This window comes from Vombatus ursinus, unplaced genomic scaffold, assembly GCF_900497805.2.
Source record: "Vombatus ursinus unplaced genomic scaffold, bare-nosed wombat genome assembly UNPS02014768.1, whole genome shotgun sequence".
In the NCBI taxonomy this organism is placed as follows: Eukaryota; Metazoa; Chordata; class Mammalia; order Diprotodontia; family Vombatidae; genus Vombatus; species Vombatus ursinus.
The window spans coordinates 22,833,878-22,857,936 of NW_020954546.1; the positions used below are offsets into that span (position 1 = coordinate 22,833,878).

A 24,059-nucleotide genomic window follows, 5' to 3' on the forward strand; every position below is an offset into this window, starting at 1 on the left:
AGAATGGATGTGGCGGAGCACCCCAGGGGATGGGTGGTGAAAGCCGGCATGTGTCCAGCCCTAGAAACTGGTCTGGATGTTGAAACTAGCCCTAGGCGTAGATATGGAAGTTGCCTACCAGATGGCAGGCTGGGGTGTGGGGGCTCCAAACAAGGCAAACTCGGGTAAGGAAGGAGCAGGAGCAGCCATTCCTGACCAAGGCTAGGGGCTGGGACTCTGGCTCCCTTACAAATTCATCCCATCCCCCTATGATTCCGCCTCACAGGGTCTTGTCCCTACGTGAGTGGGGGTTAGGGAAAAGCATTCTGTGTGATTCGTTTCCGAAGCATGTTTATCCTTGTGAAATCAAATTAAAATGGACCTCAGGAAGGGCCTTGAGGGAGAAAAGAATTCATGAAAGCACAGTGAAACAAGAGGTGTTTATGAAAGGGAAAGGGTCAGACCTTGGTGAAGGCTGGGAAAGGGTTAGGAGCATTCCTTCTTTCTTGGTACCAGCACCAACTGGTCCCAAAGTCACTGCCCAGCCACCAACAAGGGCCTGGCCAAAGCACCTTAACCATACCCTGAGCACTCCTGCTCTCTTCCTGTTACTTATGGTTTGGGGGAAGGAGGCTCTTTCTCCTCTAGCTGAAGGGACTATTCCTATGATTCGAGAAGATTTCAATCTGTGGAGATTAGATTTCTCCCACTTTTGCCCTCCCTTTGTGAGGGAGATGGGTGGTCCACCTGACCCACAAATACTCATGTCTTTCATTTTACCTCTGACCCTAACTGCTTGGTCAGCCAGTGTCTACGCCAGTGGACTTGAAGTAACACCTGCCCAGGCTTTTGGTTTGCGTGGGACTGAGGAAAAAGTGGGGTCTATGCATTCAGAACTAGGGCTGCTAAACCATCCTCATCATAGTGGATGGAACTTTAAGGTTTGCAAAGCCCTTGACATGTTTCATTTAATCCTCACGATAACCCTGAGAGGTAGATACTATTAACTCCTTTTACAGATCTGGAAACTGAGGCTGAGGTTAGGCACCACATGCTAGTAAAGTGTCTAAGGCAGGATTTGAACTCCATCCCCTCCACCAGACTTTATATCGCCATGGTAATCTGAGGAGGCCCCAAGGGGCCGTGAAGATCTTTAAGAAGTTGACCCTGGACCCTCCCTCCCCTCTGCCCAGTCAGTCTGATGGTGCCATTGGGCACGGGGGTCTCCCGGCACGAGGGACTGAAACGGGGCAGGGTTCTAGGGTGTTAGCCCGGGAGAAGAGGCAGGGCAGAGGAGGTGGTGAGGCTCAGGTGTCCTGGGCAGAAGGTTCACCCCACCTCTGCCTTAGAGGCATGACGCGGTAGGCTAAACCAGGGAAAGGGTGAAGCCAGGAGTGGGGGTGGTGTGCAAGGGAACCAAGCAAAAGGTGCAGGGGCGGGGTCCTCCGGCCATCGGTGGATTTGGTACACGGAAGCCCATTTACCTAGCAGCTCGGTCCTAGGCACGCAGTCCCAACCTCCGAGTGGATCCCAGTGGAAGTTCCGAGCCCCCGAAATCTAGAGGGTGCACGTGGGGATCCCCCCCACGCGAGGGCAGGACCCGGCGGGTTGCCGTGGTTACGGAGGCGGCCTCCTGGCGGGGAAGCCAATGGGGATGAAGATCGGGGCATGGGGGCGTGGCCAAGCCCCAGAAAAGTTCTCCGAGGCTTTGGAAGCCGGGGCGAGAAAGCGCTGGAGCGGAAGCGTGAGTCCGGCGGCTACGGGGGGAAGGGGGCGGGCGGGCGGACGGACGGACTGACGGGCGGACAGGCGTCCCTCCATGGCGCCGGCCGGACTCGTGGTGGCAGCTGCCTCCTTCGCTGCGTTCAGGGGGCTGCACCGGAGTCTCGAGCTGCTGCCCACCCCGCGCCTCGCCGACACCCGAGACCGCTGGACGTGGAGAAACATCTGTGCCTCCCTCGTGCACAGCCTGCTGGCCGGGGTCGGGGCGCTGCTCTGGTGCGGGGGCACGGCAGCCTAAAGGGGGGGACCCCGGAGAGAGCGGAGGGGTCAAGCGGGGTCAGGCGGAGGCGCGGGCTCTGACCTTCTGCCCAGTCCCTCTCTCCCAGGATGTACCAGCACTCACATCTGATCTCGGATTTCACCCACAGCTGCCCACCTAGGACTGACTGTCTGGTCTCTCTGTCCATCGGTGAGTGGGGCAGGCGGAGCCGGGGTGCTGAACTCCAGGGACATGCCTCCTCTCTCTCCACCCCATGGGGACTGAGGCTGGGGTCTCTGGAGCTCAGCACCCTACCCCCCTTTCACCCGTGCAGGTTATTTCCTGGCGGATGGGGTGGATATTCTATGGAATCAAACATTTGGCCGGTCGTGGCACTCAGGTCCTCCTGACTCGAGGCCAGTGCTCTATCTACTGCACTGCCCCTCAAACATGGCATGTAAAAACAGGAAGGCAGAGATGAATGGGAACCAGAAAAGAGAACCAGATGAAGAAAGACAAGCTGTAGATAGAGGAAGAAACACCAAGAGAGACCACATAAAGGGATGAAGGAGGAGGAGGAAAACAACTGGAAAGAATGAGCTAAAAACACAAAGAAAGGGTTGTTTGGGGTTTTTTTAAGGGACAAAAATAGAAAGGATGGGTAAGATTATGAGAGGCAAAGTTTTGGAGGTCCATCTCTAGAACAGCCAGGCCAGCAAGATGGCCGCAGCTGACATTGAAATGATGCTTTACATACATCATCTCACTTGGGTCTTGAGATAGCCCAGGAGGTAAGCGTATAGAGGTATTACTGCCCACACACCAAAACACAAGGAAGCTGGCCCAGAGAGGTGAACTGATTTGTCTGGGGTCACAGCTATAAATAGCAGAGGTGAGATTCGAACCCAGGTTTCCTTGACTTCCAGTCCAACCCTATATTCCTTCTGCCACATTGTAAATGGATGACCACAGAAGTAGATATAAAGGAAGAAAGCAGTTTCGACAGAGCTGTGCCCGAAAGGCTTGGGTTCTCTTTAGTATCATTGAACAACAAACGTCAACCACCTTATTAAGCAGAATTCATTCGCCCCTTTGAGCTTCAGGCAGATGAGAAGATTGAAGTAAAACAGGGTTGCTGTACAGACTGCAATCAGATAACCCACAAAAACAGAAATAAAAGAAACAACCGGCAGAGCAATAGTCCCCTCTTTAGTAGAAAGAGTGCCAGGCAGGGAGCCAGGAAGATCTGAGTTCCAAGCTCAGACAATAGTCACATAATCCTGGGCACGTCACTTCATTACTATTTATTTGCCTCAGTTTCCTCATCTGCAAAATGCAGCACCTGCCTCCCGGGGTTGTTGTGAGGACTAAATGTTTAACACAGTGCCTGGCATGTAGTCTTATTATTCAGTCATGTCTCATTCTGTGATGCCCACGTGGGATTTTCTCGGCGAAGTTACTGGAGCGGTTTGCCATTTCCTTCTCCAGCAGACTAAGGAAAACAGAGGTTAAGTGACCTGCCCAGGATCACACAGCTAGTGAGTGTCTGAGGCTGGATTTGAACTCAGGTCTTCCTGCCTCTAGGCCCCGTTCTGTATCCTAGCTACCTAGCTACCTTGGCACATAGTTAGCTATTTACTATTATTATTCTCAAAATGTGGTAGAGGGACATGTGGGTATCCTGGGATGCTTTAAGGGGATGAGGACAAAACTTTTCATAATGATGGTAAGACATTTCCATTTCTAATACAGTTAATATCAATAGAAATAGCCTACATAGTAGGAACAAGAAACAGTGTCATGGAAATTGAATTCAACATGACTGCCATTCATTAAGGGCCTGTTGTATACAGAACACTTAGCAGAGGTGCTGGGGAGATATAAAATTGAGGGTAAGCACCCCAGAGCTGACATCTGAAGAGGATGTGAACCCCAGCACCCCCCCTCCCGCCACGTAAAGAAGAATAGCACCCTGTAAGTGACATAAGAACCAAGTGCTTCCGGAGGGCCATAGAGAAGAAAGGGCATTGCCACATGGTGTGGAGGAGAAGGAATCAGGGAAGCTGATTGGTGCAAGTGGCCTTTGAGTTGGGATAGACAGGAAGTTAAAACATAGTAATATTGAGGGTGTTGGAGGAGACTATGGAGTGAACATAGGCGTGGAGGGTAAGTGCTGTTATAGTCACTATTAGATACACAAAAGTAAGAGGCAGACCAGAATAAAGACATAGAGACAAACGCCAAGAAAGGAGATTTGGGAATTCTAGAAAGATTTCCAACAACCTTTGAAACCAAGGTGGTGTTTCTGGTCAATATCTACTCTAAGTGTTGTATGATGGAATGCTATGCTAGGAGAGTGATGGACCCGGGTTTGGATCCTACCTGACCATGTACAAGTCACACTTCTGAACTGCAGTTTCCTCAGCTATAAAATGGGGATCATAGCTGTAGCACTTAGCTTACAAAATTACTTCCAGGATTAAGTGTAATTGCGATTGTAAATTGCTTTGCATACCTTAAATGGCTATATAAAGGATCAGTCGTTATTATTTTATGGCACACAAAACCTGAATTTGCCATGCCCAAAACCAGAATTTATAAAAGAGGATTTACTGGGGAAAGTTTCCCCTAATTTTTCCCCATTGATTCCCCCACCCACCCACCTCACAGCACGCGCGCGCACACACACACACACACACACACACACACACACACACACACACCACCCATTGCCCTTATAGATCTAATGACTAGAAACCTAAAATTTTAATCCCTTCATTTTACAGATAAGGAAACTGAGGCCCAGAGACCCAAAAAGTGACGTGTCCACAGTCACAAAGTAAAGACAGATCACATTTGAACCTAGTCCTCTGAATCCAGAATCAATTCCATCAAGTCTCTTCTTATGTGCCATTTCTATTTCTTTGTTGGGAGGTTGAAAAGGCACCGACCATACATACAATGACCACAGCTGAAACTGTCCCCTGCCATCAATCTACAGGTCTGGTGTGAAAGACCAGAGGCTACCGGTAGGCCTTACCTCCTTGCCGACCACCTAATATCGATTAACTTAATATTACAAAATGCTTCATACCCCCTTGCTCCTTCCCTCCTCCAACTAGGCTGAGGCAATACTCATGCTTGCCAAGTCCTCTGCAAGCCTGCATGTGCTCCACAGTTAAGGGAGGGGCTGGGAAGGTGCCCAAACTTGAGCTCTTACATCAGAGGTAAAGATGTAAGCAGTGATGTGATATGAGGGGTTCTGGGAACCCTCCAGCCCTAGGTAACCCTCCCAAACTACCTGGCACACCATGCCACCACTGTACTAATTCCACAATAGTGATTCAGGTTTTTAGCTTAAATGTCACTCTCTGCCTGTGATCCTCTTTGAAAACTGAAAAACCCTCGGGGAAGATTCCTTCATGTTTTTGCCCTTTGTTGGACTCACTTTGCTAATCCCCAAGACTGAATCAACCCCAAAAAATCTGTTTTCTCTGTTTCTGTTCCTGGACAACACAGTGTTTCTGGAATCCCTATTACACTCCTCTTTTCACTCTCCTCAAGTCCTCAACTTACCCCACCACCAACACTTCCCACCTTATCTCTTAATAAACGACCTTGACTCCTACTTTGCTTGTAAGATCCAAGCTATCCATTGTGAATTTTGTTGGGAAAATCAAACCTGGGCACCTCATTTTCAGAAGGACAGACACTGACAGACTGCGGTGTGTCCAGATTAGGGGTGACCAGAATGGGGAGGAGTCTGGAAAGCATGTCATTCAAGGATTTAGTGGGGGTAGGGTTCAGAGGGCAGAGAGAAACAGGATCACTGTCTTTGAATGAGTGAAGGTCTGTCATGTGGAAGGAGTAGCCTTGTGCTGTGTGGTTTCTGTATGGAGGTAGCAGAGCCATGACTGGGGTGAATCAACTTGGACCTTGTCCGAGGGTGCTCAGTTTTCAAAAATACTATCATTATATTCACTTCTACAATGTACAAACAACTGAACTTATCACTTTATTAGCAAAAATAGGAAGCGATTATGTATCCATGTGTAAGTGACCCTTGAAAGTCCAGGACCAAACTAGGAAAAAGAAATCTGCATTTCTTTATGTTACCCACAAAACCTAGCAGAAAGCAATAGAATTCCACTTAAATAACTACAGAAATGGGCCTTATTTTTCTTGTCTTCTCAATGAGCTGGGAAGGGGGAGAGAATTTGGAACTGAAAATAAAATAGAATTTTAAAAACTACAGAGAATATAAAATACTTGACTGTCTACCTGCCAAGACATACAAAAGGACTATATCAAAAAACTATAAAACATTCTTTACACAAATAAAAACAGAATGAAATATCAATTGCTCATGGGTAGGCTGAGCCAACATAATAAAAATGATAATACTCCCTAAATTAATGTACTTATTCGATTCCATACCAAACTACTAAAAGATTACTTTATGTAACTAGAAAGAAAAAATAATGAATTCATCTGGAGGAACAAAAGGTCAAGAACTTCAAGGGAAATAATGAAATAAAGTGGGAAGGGAGGAGGCCTAGCAGTACCAGATCTCAAACTATACTTAAAGCAGTCATCAAAATGATTTGCTACTGGTTAAGAAATAGGTCATGCAGTGAAACAGACTGGGAACTCAACAAGCAGAAGCCAACAAACACAGTAGTATAATGTTTGATAAACCCAAAGACCCCAGCTACTTAGATAGGAATTCACTGTTCAACCAAAACAACCAGAAAAGTAGAAAGCAATGTGGCAGAAATTAGGTAAAGACTAGCATCTCAGATTGTATTCCAAGATAAACTCCAAATGGACACATGACTTAGACATAAAGGGTAACATCATAAACACAACAACAAGGAAGAAATATGATACATGAATAGGGGAACCGTTCCTAATAAAGTAAGGTACCAGGAGAATCAAAGAAGATAGAATAGGCAATGTTGATTACATAAAATGTAAAAGCTTTTGCACAACAAAACTTCTAAAATTAGGAGGGAAACAGAAAACTAGGAAAAATCTTTTCAGCAAGTTTCTATGATAACAGTCTATCATTTACAATATCTACATGGGACTGATTCAAATTTGTAAGAATAGTACAAAAATATTTATGGCAGCTCTTTTTGTGGTAGCAAAGAATTAGAAATTGAGGGGATACCCATCAATTGGGAAATGGTTGGACAAGATGTGATGGAATACTATTATGCTATAAAAAATGGTGCACAGGAAGCTTTAAAAAAAAAAAACCTGGAAAGATTTACAAGAACTGAATGCAAAGTTAAGTGAACAGAACCAGAGGAACATTGTACACAGTAACAGCAATATTTTATGATGATCAACTATGAATGACTTAGCTATTCTCTGCAATACAATGATCCAAGACACTTTTGAAGGCCTTAGGATAAAAAATGCTATCCACCTCTAGAGAAAGAACTGATGCAGTCTGAATGCAGAATGAATTGTAATTTTTTTTCAAACTCTCTTTTTCCCATTTTGCTTTGTTTTGGTTCTGGCCCATGTTTTCTTTAGTAACATTGCTAATATGGAAATGTATTTTGCATGACTGTACATGTATAATCTATATCAAATTACTTGCCTTCTCAAGGAGGGGGAAAGGAGGGAAAGGAGAGAATTTAGAATTCAAAATTTTAAAAAATGAATGGTAAAAATTGTTTTTACATGTAATTGGAAAAAATATAAACATTTTCACACAAAAATAAATAAGCTTGTAAGAATAAGAACTATTCCCCAATTGATAAATAGTCAAAGCATATGAGCAGGCAGGTCTCTAGGGAAGAAATCCAAGTTATCTATATTCATATAAAAATGTTCCAAATCACTAACAATTAGAGAAATTAAAATTAAAGTAACTCTGAGATTCCACCTTACAACCATAATATTGGCAAAGTTAATGAAAAAGGAAGATGACAAATGTTGGAGGGGCTACAGGAAAACTGGCACATTAGCACACTATTGGTAGATCTGTGAATTGGTGCTGTGTCCCACTAATTACTAAAAGTTACTGAACTGTGCATACCCTTTGACCTAACAATACCACCACGCTGTCTCTACTGCAGAGCACTCAAAGAAAGTAGAAAAAGACCCACATGTACAAAAATATTTAAAGCAGCCTTTTTTCTGTAGTGGTAAAGAATGGGAAACTAAGGGGATTGCCCATCAGTTGGATAATGACTGAACAAATTATGACATACATATACAATTTATGATCATAAATGATTATATATAGATGTGATGAATACTGTTATAATAAATGAGGAAAGGTTGATTTTCAGAGAAACTTGCAAAGATTTATATGAACTGATGTAGAGTGAAGTGAGCGAAACCATTGAGAACCATTTATATACTAACAACCTTATAAATACAAGCAACTTTTTTTCCCCCAAGACAAGCAACTTTGAAAGACTTAAGAACTCTGATCATTGAAATGACCAACCACAAGTCCAGAGGACCCATAATGATGCCTGTTCCTGATAGACAGGTGATAGACTTAGGGTGCAAAATGAGACATGTATTTTTGGACATGGCCAATGGGGAAATTTGTTTTTACTTGACTATGCATATTTGTTAAAATAGTTTTTATATTTTTTCCCATGATAGGGTCTGGGAGAGAGGGAAGAAATAGATTTTTTTTATTGAAAACATTAAGTTAAGCCTTTGAGATCCTTGTCGGTTTTTCCATTACTCAGAATTCTTTCAGTGACCTTTTCACTTACATTGTTTTCATCACTGTGTACATTTTGTCTTCATGCTACTCATTTTACTTTTCCCCAGTTCCTGTAAAACTTAGTTCACTGAGCCCAGAAAACCTACGTGAAGAGGAGGCCAGCCCCTAACAGGATGAGAGGAAGACTCATGGAACTGGAGAATGGGAAGATGTAAGAAGACACATAGAATTAGGAGAGTGGAAACTCAAGCAGAGGCAACCATCACAAAGAAAGGGACCTGCTTATTCCCCGATCAGACACCAGATACATCGGGACTGAAACTGTGCTGCTCAACCACCTCCTCCATCAACACTGTGTACCCCAAAGTGATAACCCTGTGCTTCCTTTCTCTCCTTGGGTTCTTTTATGGGAACTTGAAGCCTTTTCTTCTGGCCATAAGGACAGTCTGTTTATTTTCCCTTTATTTTGTCCGTATGAACTGTGCTAACCTCTGACATTTTTGAGTCAGGCATACTTACTGGTAACACAGTTGGGAGGAGGCAACTTGGGAGCAAACATCCCTAGAGAAGACGTAGAACCAGATCTAACATCGAAGTGCTGTCTCTGGTAGGGGGCTTGGAGCTAACAAAAAAAGAGAAAGAGAATAATAGATCTCTTGACAGTGTTTTCCAGAGTAGAGAAGGAGGTTTTATATCCAGAAACTCATCTGGTTAATCAGTCAGTTAGGGTGAGAGGCAAATGGTAGTAATTGAACAGCCCTGATCACCACACCACTCCAGGGCACATGCACTATGAGCTTCTCCTTCCCAAGGGAGTTTCTCTGTAGCCCTGGGCTCCACATCCTGCCCTGCTACTTATGACAGGGCACACGCCTCCCGAGCATTTCCCTCAGGATTTCCTCCAGCTTCTGTTTAACTACAGCCTACCCCCTAAGTCCCACAGGGTAATATCTTGGGGCATCCCTACCCCCAATTGATTTACTCCATAAAGTAAAATTGCTATAGTAGTTAGTGCTTTGAGAGCTAGGACTACTGGGTAGAAGTAACAGGAGGACAGATTTCAACTTAATAGTAGGTAGAACATAAAGAACCCCACATTACTGTAAAGTCAACATTAATAACCAATTAACCATTGCATCAATCACAGCAACCAAAGCACTAGATTTTGAACCATTTAAATCTCAGTTAGCTGAGGAAGAAAAAAAATCAATAAATCTTATACCTGCATATTTTGTTTTTCAAACTTTCAATTTTATTTATATTTTTACATGACTTTCATTTTTGATTATATCCTCTACCCTTCCTTCTCTTAGATAGCCATCCCTTATAACAAAGAATAAAAAAGAAAAACCCAACTGTATATTTTAACAAGTAGAATCAGACCAAACAAATTAACAATCAAACAACAAACAAATAAAACATATACTTGCTCTGGGTCTTCACCACATTCAGGCTTTTGACTCCTCCTGTATGTGGCCATCACTTTAGAGTTACAGATTCGGAGAGATCTGGAAGGGTTCTCCTTGACCATCTACCTATACCTAAGCAATAATCTCTACAATGACATGGGAAGTAGAAACCCAGACTCTGCCTGAAGCCTTTCAATGAGAGGAAACCCACTCATTACCTCCTGAGACAGCTCATACCCCTTAGAGCTAGCACCAACTGTTGGGAAGCAGGAATCTGCTTCTGTATCTTTCACCTGTAAGTCCATTCTCCCTAAAAAGAGTTCATCAATCCATATGGAACAGAGACTTGTGATTTCATCGAGGTAGTAAACTCCTGGTAAGATCTCCCACCCAATGCATATCAATAACCTGTACTGCAACATGCGGTCTGTGGAAACACACTAAGACCCCCTTCCTTTTAGAAAAAAATTAAGAAAAAAAATATTCCTTCAATCTGAATTCCTTTCTAGACTTCCCTGAATGAAGAAAACCTTACCTATCAGCCTTCTAAGAAAACAGTGTTTTGAACTGAAAACTTTAAAAATAACCAGTTTCTAAACCACCTAGTTTCCTAGGTCATTGAGAGGTTAAATGATTTGCCCAGGGTCATCTAACTGGGACTTCTCAGAAGAGAAATTTGAACTCAGGTTTTCCTAACTTGAGGCCAACTCTCTATCTACTATACCACGTGTCCTCCCCATGAGGTTATTAACAATCTGTATTTCCACCTCCAAAAATCGCCTGTTTACATCCTTTGACCATTTTGCCATTGGGGAGTGTGCATACCCCTATAACAGTCTTATGGATTCCAGATACCAGGCTTTTGTCTTCTATATTTACCACAAATATTCTTTCACAGTGTTTTTTTTTTCTTTTCATTTTGGGGCTATTACTATTTGTTGGACAAAACCCCATAATCCCTGTATAATCAAACCCATGGATTTTGTCACTGAGAACTTATTCCAATTATGTTTGATAAAAATGTTCCTTCCCTCCATAATTGAAATAAATGTTATTTCTTTTTCTTCAAGTCTTTAAATATTTTCTGGCCTTGCAGCTATGCAATTTTCTCAACCATTTTTTTAAACTGAAGATTGATTCCATTCTCCAGTGGTATTTTTAGACATGCTTTTATCAAGTACTGTCCTCTTCTATACATTGGCTTCTATTTCTGGGTTCACTATTCTATGTCATTGACCTGCTTCTCTGTTCTTTTTCTGGAAGCAGACAGTTTGTGTAATTGTTTCTTTCTCATACATTCCGAAACCTGGTGCAGGAAGTCTATCACCCATTCTCTTTCTCACTGTTCCTCATATTCCATATGTATTTTGTTAAAATGCTCTAATTCTGTAAAGTAGCCTATTGGTATTTTGATTGCTAATTAATTAAATCCATAAATTAATTTGGGAAATATTGACTTTTTTACTGTATTTATTCAAACTAAACATGAACAGGGCATATTTCTGCATGTATTTTTTTTAAGGAAAAACTTTTTTATTTTTAAAAATATATTTAATTGATGTCTCTTGTCCATCATTTCCCATTTCACTCCTCCCCTTTGTGACAAAGAAAAGGCCCAAGTTCTTCATCGGAGATCATATCTGACAACATATACAATATTCTGTCCCCAAATCCCTCCGACCTTTGGGGGGGGGAAAGGAGGGGTGTTTCATTGAGATGTTTCATGTGAGATCCTTGCTGGTTTTTCCATCCCTCAGAGGAGCTCATCACTTCTATTGTTGTCAGCCTGTATATTTTCTCTTGATGCTGTTTATTTCATTCTGTCCCAGTTCCTGCAAATTTCCCCATATTTCTCTGAATTCATCTTATTCTTCATTTCTTGCTGCAAAAAAATAATATTCCATGACATTCATCTACCATAGTTTTTCAGCCATCAGAGGAAAACACAATAATTAGAGCTGTCCAACAATGGAATGGATTGCCTTGTGAGTTAGTGAAGTCTCTGTGGATGGAGGGAGGGCTTTTGAGAGAGGTTGTCTGGCCACCTGCCAAAGAGTTTGTAGAAAAGACTGCAGCATGAGGTGGGAGGCTGTGTACTGACACGCTTCTTGTCCTCTCGATATTTCTTGCCTTCCAGGGCTCTTTCCCAGCTTCCTATAAACATGCCCAGGTCTTGCTCATTCTTAAACGACCTTTGCTTGACCCTACCATACCCTTCAAGCTATTTTCAAATATCCTCCTTTTCACTGTCAAACTCCTAGAAAAAGCTGTTTTTTCTAATCACCTCCATTTTCCTCTTCTTAACACTTTGCAGTCTGGCTTCTGGCTTTATTCAACAGAAACTGCTCCAAAGTTTTTAACTTTTATTTTTATCTATTAGCAAACACTTATTTTCTCTCTTTCCTGCATCCTTCTCCACTCCCCCCACCCCCCAAAAAAGGAAAAAAAAAACCTTTGTAACAAACATGAGTAAGTAAGCAAAACAAATCCTTATTTTGGCTATGTCCAAACATGCATGTTTCATTTACATCTTGAGCCCATCACCTCTCTGTCAGGAGGTAGGTAGCATTCTTCATCATGGGTCCTCTGGAATCATGGTTGGTCACTGCACTGATATGACTTCTTAAGTCTTTCAAAGTCGCTGTCTTGGGGGCAGCTAGGTGGCGCAGTGGATAGAGCACTGGCCCTGAAGTGAGGAGGACCTGAGTTCAAATCCGGGCTCAGACTAAACACTTGACACTTACTAGCTGTGTGACCCTGGGCAAGTCACTTAACCCCAATTGCCTAAAACAAAAAAAACAAAGTTGCTGTCTTTATAATGTTGTTATATAAATTGTTCTCCTGGTTTTGCTCATTTCACTCTGTATCAGTTCATACAAGTCTTCTCAGGTTCATCTGAAACCATCCTTTTCAACATTTTTTACAGTACAAAAATATTCTGTTGCATTTATACATCATGATTTGTTCAGTCACTCCCCAATGGATGGGTACCCCCTCAGTTTCCAGTTCTTTGCCACCATAAAAAGAATAGCTATATAATTTTTGTACCAATGGGCCCTTTTTCTCTTTCTTTGATTTCTTTGGGGTATAGGCCTAGTAGCCGGATTGTATAGTTTAGTGACTTTTGGGAAATACCAAGAATCTCTTGGTTATCCAAACCTGTGGCTTCAGTTTGGTCCTCATCCTGGACCTCTCTGAAGCATTTGTTATTGTTGATTTCCTCTCTTTATGGATTTCTGTGGCTCCATTCTCTCTTTGTTTTCCTTCCACCTATTAGTCTACTTTGTTGCAACATACATATACCGCCTAACTGTGGGTATACCCTAAGGCTCCGTCTGGGCCTTCTCTTCCCTTGTTATACCTTCTCCTTTGGTCCTTATGGTTCAATTATCATCTCTCTGGAAATGACTCCCAGATCAATATCACCCCTCATCTCTCTCCTCAGCTCTAGTCTGATATCACAATTGTCTATTATACATTTCCAAGTGGATGTCCCATAATCGTCTCATACTCAACACAACCCAAACAGCACCCATCATCTCCTTGCCCTCCCACCATCCCACCAAAGCCTACCCCGATCCCTCAGCCACCCCCTCCATCAGGCCCTCATCATCTCTTGTCTGGATTGTTATAATAACCCCTGCTTGGCCCCTCTGCCTCAAGCCTCCAATCCATTTTTGACATAGCCACCAAAGGGATTTTCCTCAAGCTCAAGTCTGACCTTGTTCCTTCCAGGCTCAGGAAGCTCCAGTCATTCTTCCAAGATCAAATACAAACTCCTCTGTTAGTCAGTTCAAGCCCTTCACAATCTACTGTTAGCATTATTTAAAGCCCTTTACAATCTGATATTAGCTTACTTTTTCAGGTTTATTTCACGTGACTCTCTTCCATTCTAGGTTCTAGCCATCCTGTCTTTCTTGTTGTTTCTCACACAAGACACCCCATCTCCTGAACTTTTTCATTGCTTGTCTCCATGCCTGGAATGCCCTCCCTCCCTGCTCACCTCCACCTCTTGAGGTCCCCTGTATAGGCATGGTCTTTGTCCAGAGGAACCTTCTCCATATATACTTGACATAGTTACAAAAAGCAAAGGGCAAATCTAACCTTAAGATACAGCTTCTGGGCTGTCAATGCTATGCCCATTCCCTGGCTGTGCCCAGGCATGCAGTTAGACAGGATTCAGTCCTGGGGAAGCCCTCCTATTATGAGAGAGGCTGGGCTCTTTTTTCTTATATTCTTTGGCTTGTTCAGCCTCCCATCCCAGTTCCTCAAGGATGATTCTACTTAGGACTCATGAATAGGACCCCTCCCCAAAAGTAGGGAATAAAAACCTTATTCTTAATGTACACATGAATCAGATATGGGACAAATAATTTGTTCCTACGCACAAAAGGAATACTAAACACAAAATACATACAGATGTGTATTTAACAAAATTGAAACTTAAAACAGCATTCTGCAACAATTTATGGCTACTGTTGCAATCTGCTGGGAAGATGATACATAACCTTCATCAGAACACAAAGCATTTTGCAGTACTACTAATAAGGCATTTTACATTTCACCTCGGCTTAGTGTTGTCCCCAAACTCTCAGTGCATATATGCTAGTAAAACAGCTAGGCTTGTTCCAATCCTTTGGCTACCCATCGTCTTCTCCAATGCATCAGTTTCTTGTGAAGCCAGCTCCATCCACCTGCAGTAATCAGCTGCCCCTCTCAATAGATCAGGACCTCCAGAACTCTTGAACTCACAAGGTTGCTTCCAAGCCTGGACATATCCACCTCAAGGTCCATGACTGATCATGAACTCAAGAAATCCCTCTTGCTGCTGTAATGGGGTGGGGAAATAACCCATTACATCATATTAAAAACCATAAGTCCTTTGCCAACTGGACAGAAACCAGCCTCCAACATCCATCTGGTCACAAGTCAGGAATGGTGACAACTCAGAGCCTGTTCCAAAGAAGAGGGGAATGGGGCTCCCCATACAGATAACAGAGACAATAAGGTCTGATATGTCAATGAGGTGTCAAACTAACTGAACAGATTTGTCTAAGCCAATTTGGAATTATATGAACAAAGTAACGAAAATGTCCATATTCTTTGATCCAGAGAGACATTCCACTGCTAAGCATATACCCTAAGGAGGTCAATGACAGAAAGGAAGGCCCCAGAAGACATCCCAACATTTATAGCAGCACTTTTTGTAGTTGCAGCAAAAAAAAAAAAGAAAGAAAGAAAGAAAGAAAGAAAGAAAGAAAGAAAGAAAGAAAGAAAGAAAACTGGAAACAAAGCAGATTGTTTTGGTTAAGCAAGAAATGGCTAAGCAAGTTTTCGTACACAATGTAATAGAATGTTGCTACTGTAAGAAACAATGTAAAAAAATAATAGCTAGCATTTATGTAACATTACAAGGTTTATCAAATGTTTTATAAATATTATCTCATTTGCTCCGCACAGCAACCCTGTGAGGTAGGTGCTATTATGATCCCCATTTTACATATAAGGTAACTGAGGCAAAAAGAAGTTAAATGACTTACCCAGGGTCCCACAGCTAGTAAGTGCCTGAGGCCAGATTTGATCTCAGGTTTTCCTGACTCCAGGTCCAGTGCTCTATCCACTGCACCACCTATAAATATGGGAAGCATGGGAAGATATATATGAACTGATTCGAAGTGACATAAGCAGAACCAGTAAAACAATATAAACAATAATGTTGGCGACATAAATGGAAAGCACAACAACAAAATGATAAAAACTGAACACTGTAGAAAGAGGATGATCAAGGTTGGCCCAAGGAAAGTGCCTGCCTCCCCTACTTATTTACAGAGGCAGGGAACTATAGGTAGAGAACACCGGTTATACTATCTGGCTTTTTCAAGACATGTGTTAGTTAGTTAGTTAGTTAGTTTGTTTGTTTAGTGAGGCAATTGGAGTTATGTGACTTGCCTAGAGTCACACAGCTAGGAAGTATTATGTACCTGAGTCCGGATTTAAACTCAGGTCCTCCTGACTCCAGGGCCAGTGCTCTATCCACTGTGCCACACAGCTGCCCCTATGTGTTAGTTTTGATGAAATATTTCCCCCTCTTTTTCATTCTTTATTGCAAAGATTACTGCCCGGGAGGGGGACAATGAAAAATGTAGATGATGCAAAAAAATCATTAAAAATGCATTTTAAAAAGAAATATATCTACACTTTGTGTTTCCTTATAAAGTTTAAGAACCTTAATTTGATTGACCTGGGAGGGGAGCATGGAATTGGCTGGCTAAAAACTGGCTTTAGTTCTGGGCAGGACTCTCTCCAACTCTTGCACTGACTTCAGCGCTGGCAGGCTTGGTTTAAAGGCTCCCAGGGGTGGGTGGAGCTGGTGTTGGTCCCTAGATGGCCAGACTTGCAGAATGAGTGCTCCCCATTCACTTCCATGTTCTCATTGCTCCATCCTTCCTTAAACTCCTGCAATATTATTGTCTCCCCAACCACAGTCTGCCAATCGATAAAAATTTATTAAATGTTTGCCACATACCAGCTCTGTGCTAAGCAGGGGAGATATAAAGAAAAGGGGAAGAACCAGTCCCTGCCTTCAAGGGCCTTACAATCTAATGGAGGAGATAACACGCAAATAGTTAGGTACGTGTAAGACACATGTAATCGCAGTCCCAAAGCCCGTTGGTATGGGACTCTCTCCTCATTGGTAGAGATGAATGCCCTGCCCTGAATGAGGGGAATGGGCAAGGGCAGGGTGGAGTTAGCAAGAGGGGAGACAGCTTCATCTCTCCAGTCTTGAGTCTTCTGTAGTTACAGAGTCTCTTCAGACTTAGCACTTTTGACTTCCAGCTTTGAGTGAGAAGATGAAAGAGCTCAACCCCACTTCAGGTTGTTGAAAGACAAGATTCTGGAAAGACATGAGAAGAGCTGACAGTCTCTATCATGTCCCTATCCCTAGTCTCTATCCACTGCACCACCTATAAATATGGGAAGCATGGGAAGATATATGAACTGATTCAAAGTGACATAAGCAGAACCAGTAAAACAATATAAACAATAATGTTGGTGACACTAGAGACTCCAGGGAACATCCCTTGGGTGAGATCCAGGACCCTCTCTCTTGGTTGAGATCTCTCCTCCAGTGGGTGAACTCCTTCACTCTGTATTATCTGGTATATATTGTCCTATGTCAGGGGCCTCGAGGCCACATGTGGCCTTCTAGGTCCTCGGGTGTGGCCATTTGACTGAGTCCAAATTTTACAAAATAAATCTTTTTATGAAGGGGATTTGTTCTGTGAAGTTTGGATTCAGTCAAAGGGCCACTCTTGAGGACCTAGAGGGCCATATATGGCCTTGAGGCCGAAGGTTCCCCCCCCCCCCCCCCCCGGCCTGTGTATACCTTCTCTGATATCTGTTTTGCTATCAAAACAAAAGTAAATGGATAAATGGGCTTCTTGGCTACTTGCTATGTGTGTTCATTGTAGAACTGGCATTTGATGGGAAAGGGATCAAACCTTGGATATAGATCGTGGGGTCCTGCTTCCCCCAATAGTGAACAGTGATCAGAAGTTAGCTTGAACCTGAAAATCACATCTCCTAGAAGAAATAACATTAAAAGGAGCAGACAGATGTAACTTTAACCTGGTAACCCCTGTCTCTGAGGGGAATATCGTGGTCTCTGGCCCCAACTTCTTGCTTGCCCCCCTGGCAGGAATTAAAGTCTGTCTTGGGAAAGGGGTGGTGGAAGAAGAGGCTAGAGATGTCTATTCTGCCTCCCTTCAAGCCATGCAACAACACCCCGATGCTGAAGGGGGGCCGGGTATAGCGCTGGCTACATATCCAGACAGAGTAGATGAAGGCAATATGAAATTAGAGGCATTAGCAGCTGGGCGAACACCAGGAAAAGGCTTCTCCTAGAAGGCTGGATCTGAACTGAGTCTTGAAGGAAGCCAGGGAGGGGGCAACATGTTCTGGCAGTGGCCAAAGCTTCCTTATGGCCACATTCAATGACCCTTTTCCCCCCTCCAATTCTCATCCTTCTTGACCTCTCTGTGGCATCTAACCCTGGAGGCTACTCCTATCTTGAAATCTGATTCTCACTTGGGCTTCTCTAACATTGCACAAGAATTCTTGGTTCCCCTGCCCACTTCTTTGACTTCCATTTTTTTCCTCTATTTTCCTGACTTCCCTGTTTCGTAGATTTAAGAGACTTTAGAGCTGGAAATGACCTTAAAGATGATCTAGTTCAGCCACTTTCATTTTACAGAAGATGAAGAAGTGACTTGTCCAAGGTCATACTGATAGAAGTAGAAACACACTAGAACCCAGGTCTGATGTCTCTCAGTCTCTTGTCATTCATTCATTCATTCTACAAGCATTTATTGCACCTACCATCTTGCAAAAACCACTGTGCTCAGAGAAAATGAAAAGCAGACCTTGCCCTTAGGACGCTTATGTTTTACTCTAAGGATGCAATATGATGAATAAATACAGATAAATAAGGTAAAATAAAAAAGATTTTAAAAATACAATTTGAGGAGGGAGAAGGCAGTAGAACTCGGGGGATCATGAAAGGCTTCTGATAGGACATCATCCCTAAGTTGCACAAAGTTAAGGATTGCTAAGGATTCTAAGATGCAGAGGTAAGAAAGAACATTCCAGGCATGGGACACAGCCTGGGCAAAGGTGATAGATAGAATATCAAATATGAGGAACAGCAAGTCAGGCAATTTAACTGGAACAGAGAGTTCGTGAATAGGAGTAATATGAAATAATCCTTGAAAGATCATGCAGAGCCAGACTGTGAAGGGTAGGCTTTAAATGCCAAGGTAAGAAGTTTGAATTTTAATCAGAGGCAATGCAAGCCTGGAAGGTAGGTACTATTATTACCTCCATTATAAAGAGGAAAGCTAAGCAGGCAGTGGATAGAGAGCAGAGCGTGGAGTCAAAAAGACTCATCTTCCTGAGTTCAAATCCAGCCTCAGACACTTACTAGCTGTGTGACCCAGGGCAAGTCGCTTAATCCTGTTTGTCTCAGTTTCCTCATCTGTCAAATAAGCTGGAGAAGGAAATGGCAAAGCACTCCAATATCTTTGCCAAGAAAACCCCAAATGGGGTCATGAAGAGTCAGACATGACAGAACACCAACAAATAGAGAAAAAACTGAGGCTGAGGGAAATTATCCAACTTGCTCAGAATCACACAGATAATAAGAATTAAAGGTCAAATTTAAACTCAGGTCTTCCTGCCTCCTCCAAATGTCTCTAAACCTGATTAGTTGGGACTTGAGTTATAGAGAAGAGCTGGTTCAGGGGGTCAGCTGAGAGAGCTGAGAAGCAGAGATCCTATGCCCAGCAAGGGGCAGTGTGAATACACCTGGAGACCTAGCGACTTCTTGGGCATAAGAGGCCTGCAGTACCATAGGCCCAGCGTTCTATGCACCATGGCGCCCCCTAGTGGCTAGAGAAGTTGTCTTGGCCTCGTGCATGTGCTGTAAACTTCACTCCAACCTGTCCCACTGATGCTGTGGGTATTTGTGGTACAATTTGCCCCAGATTTGGGGGATAGAAGGAGGGAGGAGGAGATCTTATAGCTATGGCTCTTACTCTCCCATTTCAGAAAGTACCTTTACTTTGAGAGAGAAAATCTCTAACATGAGTATCTTCTTTTCCATTCCCACTGCTAACACTCTGGTTCAGACCTTTCCTGCCTCATCACTTGGTCGTGACAACAACCCCCTATCTGATCTCCCAGCCTCAAGGCTTTCCCTGCTCAGATATATTGGCTGTCTTTAAATCCCAACTAAAATCCCATCTTTTACTGGAAGCCTTCTGCAACCTCTCTTAATTCCGGGGCTTTCCCTCTTTTCATTATTTCTTTTTTATCCTGTGTATAACTTTGTGTGTATTTGTTTGCATGTTTTCTGTTTTCTCTCCCATTAAATTGTAAGTTCCTCGAGGGTAAGGGCTGTCTTTTGCTCCTTTTTGTATCCCTGGTGCTTAGCACAGTGCCTGACAGTAATGGGCATTTAACAATTGAGCGGTTGATTGATATTGCCACACCACCACCAGATTAATCTCCTCCACTCCATTAGTCTTTAAAACACTTTCTAAAGCACTCTTCTCATCATAACTCTCTGACTCATTTTGCAGATGGACCCTAATGGGTGAATTCTTCATGAGTAAACTGTTAGCTCCTTGCAGGCAGGGACTGTGACTTACATGTTGCTGGCACTAGGGGGCGCCATAGTGTACAGAGCACTGGGCTGGAAGTCAGGAAGACCTGAGCTAAAATCCAGCCTCAGACACTTACCAGCTGTGTGACCCTGGGTAGGTCACTTAACCTTAGGTTGACTTCAGTTTACTCATTTGTAAAATGGGGATAATAATAGTATCTACCTCTCGGGTTGTTCTGAGGATCAAATAAGACAATAATTGTATGCCGATTAACACTTAGCCTATGTAGCTTAGCTTATAGCTAAGCACTTAGCACATAGTAGGTACTATATAAATATAAATGCTTATTCCTTCCCTTCCCCTTTGGCCTCCCCCAATGCCCCTAGAGTAGAGATTTTTCTCACTTTTTTTTGTTTTGTGCAGAATTCCACTTCAGTTTACTATCCCACCAGAGTCCTGGCTGTGCCCATGTGTGTGTATGTAAGCGCTTCTCTCTCTGCTCCCCTTGATTTTGTTTCTTCTTTTACTTCTTGCTTTCCACTTTTCTTCTTCTTCCCTTTAGGCTCTCTGTCTCTGCCTCTTAATCAATCTATTAAGTCTCTACCCTGCATTTGGCACAATTGTTATTGTTTTTTAAATTAGGATTAAGGTATATTAGGTGGGGGGGGGAAAGAAACTGCGTTTCATCCAGACAGGTGATTTATTTAGCAATGCGTGTGGCTGCAAAACAAACCGGGTCCAAGGCTCTAGGTAAACCAAGGACTCCTAAGCTTGGTTTCTATGAAGTTAATATATAATTTGGAAGGAGTGAAAAACAGGAAAAATAGGATTGTAGGGATTGAGACATGTGGTTTCTCACTGGTGGAGGGTGAGAAATTCAAATTAATTCCACCTTGTAATTGATTCTATATTGTATTGATTTTTATAATTGAGTTTTCATTTGCCTAATGCCACCCATGTCCTTAAGTTGAGCTAACAAATTCAGATTTCCCTCTTAGTTTAAACTTATAATTAAAAGTTGTCACCTTTCATGCTGATAACCCCTGAGACACTTCCAGGACATCTGTTTGTTATCTTTAAGCCCCACAAGTTAACTTGGTACCATCCTCAAAAGATATGTCACCTGAACTTGTACAGTTAGGGGAGTTTTCCTCTCTTCCAAGGAGACAGCAAGTCTGGTAGTTTTGATCCCCTAACAAAGATTATAAAATGGGGAGGGGTCCCATAAAACAATGAACATTCCTTAATTGTTTGAAAGGAGTGGCTACTAGCCCCACGTGGGTGCCAGCAGATTTCCTTGATGTAACTAATCATGTTGTCCCCTTGGCCATGATGCTGTTTACCCTGTAACCAGTCACATTGTCTTCCCCACCTACCCAATTCAGTGCTTCCCAAAACTATATGAAGGCTAGTAAGTCCTACCTCAGGGTTATTGAGAGGCCATAGACCCAATTTATCAGTTACTGCTAGCCTAGTAAATTGGTCATGCTGGGAGTCTATCTCAGTTTACCTTTATTTCTCAATGTAACAAGGGTATAGAGAGACACTGAGGTGAGAGGGAGAGCGGGAGTTTTGTGATATTCCTTAAGCTGGGGAACCTTTAGGAGGGGGAGAAATCTTGTGACTTCTCCCAAATCAGGTGACTTTACAAGCAGATGGAACTTTAGCTTCAGGAAATGTCGGACAAGGGCAATATGGAGTCATTAATGTTATTGTTATTACTATTTTTAATGTAACAGGTACCAGTTTTAAGTTCTCTGACCCAGGGTTGTGTTCATCCTGCATTTTCAAAGCGACATCTCGAGGTGATGTCTTGACTTATGCGTGAATTGGATTTAAAGGAGGCACAGTTGTGAAAAGTCATCAGCCTCACTCTCTCTTCCAGAGTCATTCAAGTCCAGAGGCAAAATAAAAGTCTGGATGACTGGAAATGGCCCAGGATGACCTTGGCATCTTGGGTGTCTGACCAGGCTCTAAGCATTCCACAGCGCCTGCTTCAGCCGCCTTCGTGGCTGTTGGAGCAAAATGTTCTCATCTGTCCATTCTGCCAGGGGAAGTCTTCACATGCTTGGGTGAAACATCCCCCTAACTCATTGACAGGTTTGAGGTCCATCAGTTACCCTTGGCCTGGGTTAGCCTGTCTTCTGAGACTGTTTACTGGGGTGTGGCCACTGCTCTCGCTACAGCTTCTGGGAGCCACGTGTGAAAGTTGGGTGACAGGCGGACATCAAAGGTGGATGACCAGCCCTGAAAAGGGCTTAGTAAGCCCTCCCACCTCAGGTGCTCATCCTCCTGACCACCCCATACACCTCAACCCAATGAAACAGTCACAGAATGTCAGAGCTGCAAAGGACCCACTCACTTGCTATGTTCCATCTCTGGTCTCTGTCCCTCTTCACAAACTATTCCTCATTGCCTGCTCACTGCTCATCCCTAGCTCCTAGAACCCCAACTTTCTTCAAGATGTAAGTCAAGCAACAGCTCCTTTGACATGAAGCATTTCCTGATCTCCCTGGCTGTTAGTGGGGTCCCTCCTTAAACGACTTTGCATGGTTGTATATATTCTATATGTACTTATATATGTGTATGTGGTCCCTCTGATAGAATTTAAGCTCCCTGAGGGCAGGGGCTATTTTATTTTTCTCTTAGCATGCCTAGTACTTTGCTAAGTAGTCAGAATAGTCAGCATTCATACAGCACATGAAGGTTTGCAAAGTGTTTTACCAATATTATCTCATTGGATCATCATCATATCAAATCTGGGAGGTAGGGGCTATTATTACTCCCATTTACAGATGAGGAAACTGAGCAAACAAAAATTTTAAGTGACTTACCCTGGTTTGAACTCAGGTCTTCCTGACTGAAGCCTAGCCACTCCAACTTAATAAATGCTTGTTGATGGTTTGATTACTGTGAGGAAAATGTTCTGGAAATCTTATAGATGAGCTATTATTATTATTTTACACAAGAGGAAAGTAACTAGAGGAAGAGCTGGGACTCCGGAAAGCTGAAACAGCAGGTCAATGTCTTCAGTATGTCCTTGGGAGAAATGAAAATCAGGACATGGAGAGAGGCAGAGAGAAAAGAGAAGCCCAGAGGGATGGGGAGAGTCAGCCGTGGAGACAGACAATGGACAGTCCACACTCACTAGACATGGTACTATGGGCAAGTCACTCTTTGGGCCTCAGTTTCCCCAGCTGTAAAATGGGGATAATAAACCTCACAGCTCCAGTGTTAGGAGGTTCTAATGCGATAATACACGCAATGCCCTTTGCAGGTCTTAAAGGGCAGTACAAATGCCAGATATTTCTTCTTTTTCTTCTTCATCATCATCATCATCACAGTTTCCATGGGAGGAAGGTGGGGATGCTTCTCAGAGTGGCTGTTTTTGTTTGTTGGGTGGGACCTGTGATTTCCTAACGAGGAAAACTCACTCTACCATGGCAGGTCGGCACTCTCTTTGCTGTTTACAATCCTAGAGTTGTCTAGGGGCACTAAAGGGTTAAGTAATTTCCCCAGGGACACCCTGCTAGTACAGGTCAAAGGTCAGACTCGACTAGGGTCTTCTGAGGTCCATGGTCAGCCCTATGGCCAGCGTTAGGGTTCTGACTACACGTCTGGAGGAATCAGAAAACCTTTGCATAGGGTTCATTTGCATAAGTTATGCAAAAACATGTAATGCCCACATATTTGCAGGAAAGCCGATCGTCCTGGAGACCTACAAGATCGAGGCGGGACCAGAGCTACACTGAAGGGGAAGGGCGCGAGCGTGGGAGAGGCGGGGCTTCTCCCCAGAGCGCCCCTCCCCTTTTCTGGGGCAAAGCCAC

The 24,059-nt window shown here is 43.3% G+C and overlaps 1 protein-coding gene across 1 annotated transcript; it reads left to right on the forward strand.

Annotated features, from left to right (window-relative positions):
• Positions 1-1,798: 1,798 nt before the first annotated feature.
• TLCD2 (TLC domain containing 2) lies at positions 1,799-23,984 on the forward strand. The gene is made up of 4 exons (XM_027861703.1): positions 1,799-1,977; positions 2,088-2,170; positions 2,295-2,360; positions 23,929-23,984. Exons 1-4 carry the CDS (start codon positions 1,799-1,801, stop codon positions 23,982-23,984), a joined length of 384 nt encoding a protein of 127 aa, XP_027717504.1.
• The last annotated feature ends 75 nt before the right edge of the window (positions 23,985-24,059 follow it).

What these genes read in the sequence shown, in the direction of transcription:
- TLCD2 (XM_027861703.1), top strand. Translation starts at nt 1,799, where the DNA reads ATGGCGCCGGCCGGACTCGTGGTGGCAGCTGCCTCCTTCGCTGCGTTC. An exon ending in GGGGTCGGGGCGCTGCTCTG is followed by an intron (nt 1,978 to 2,087) that starts GTGCGGGGGCAC and finishes CCTCTCTCCCAG; the next exon opens with GATGTACCAGCACTCACATC. An exon ending in TGGCCGGTCGTGGCACTCAG is followed by an intron (nt 2,361 to 23,928) that starts GTCCTCCTGACT and finishes ACATATTTGCAG; the next exon opens with GAAAGCCGATCGTCCTGGAG.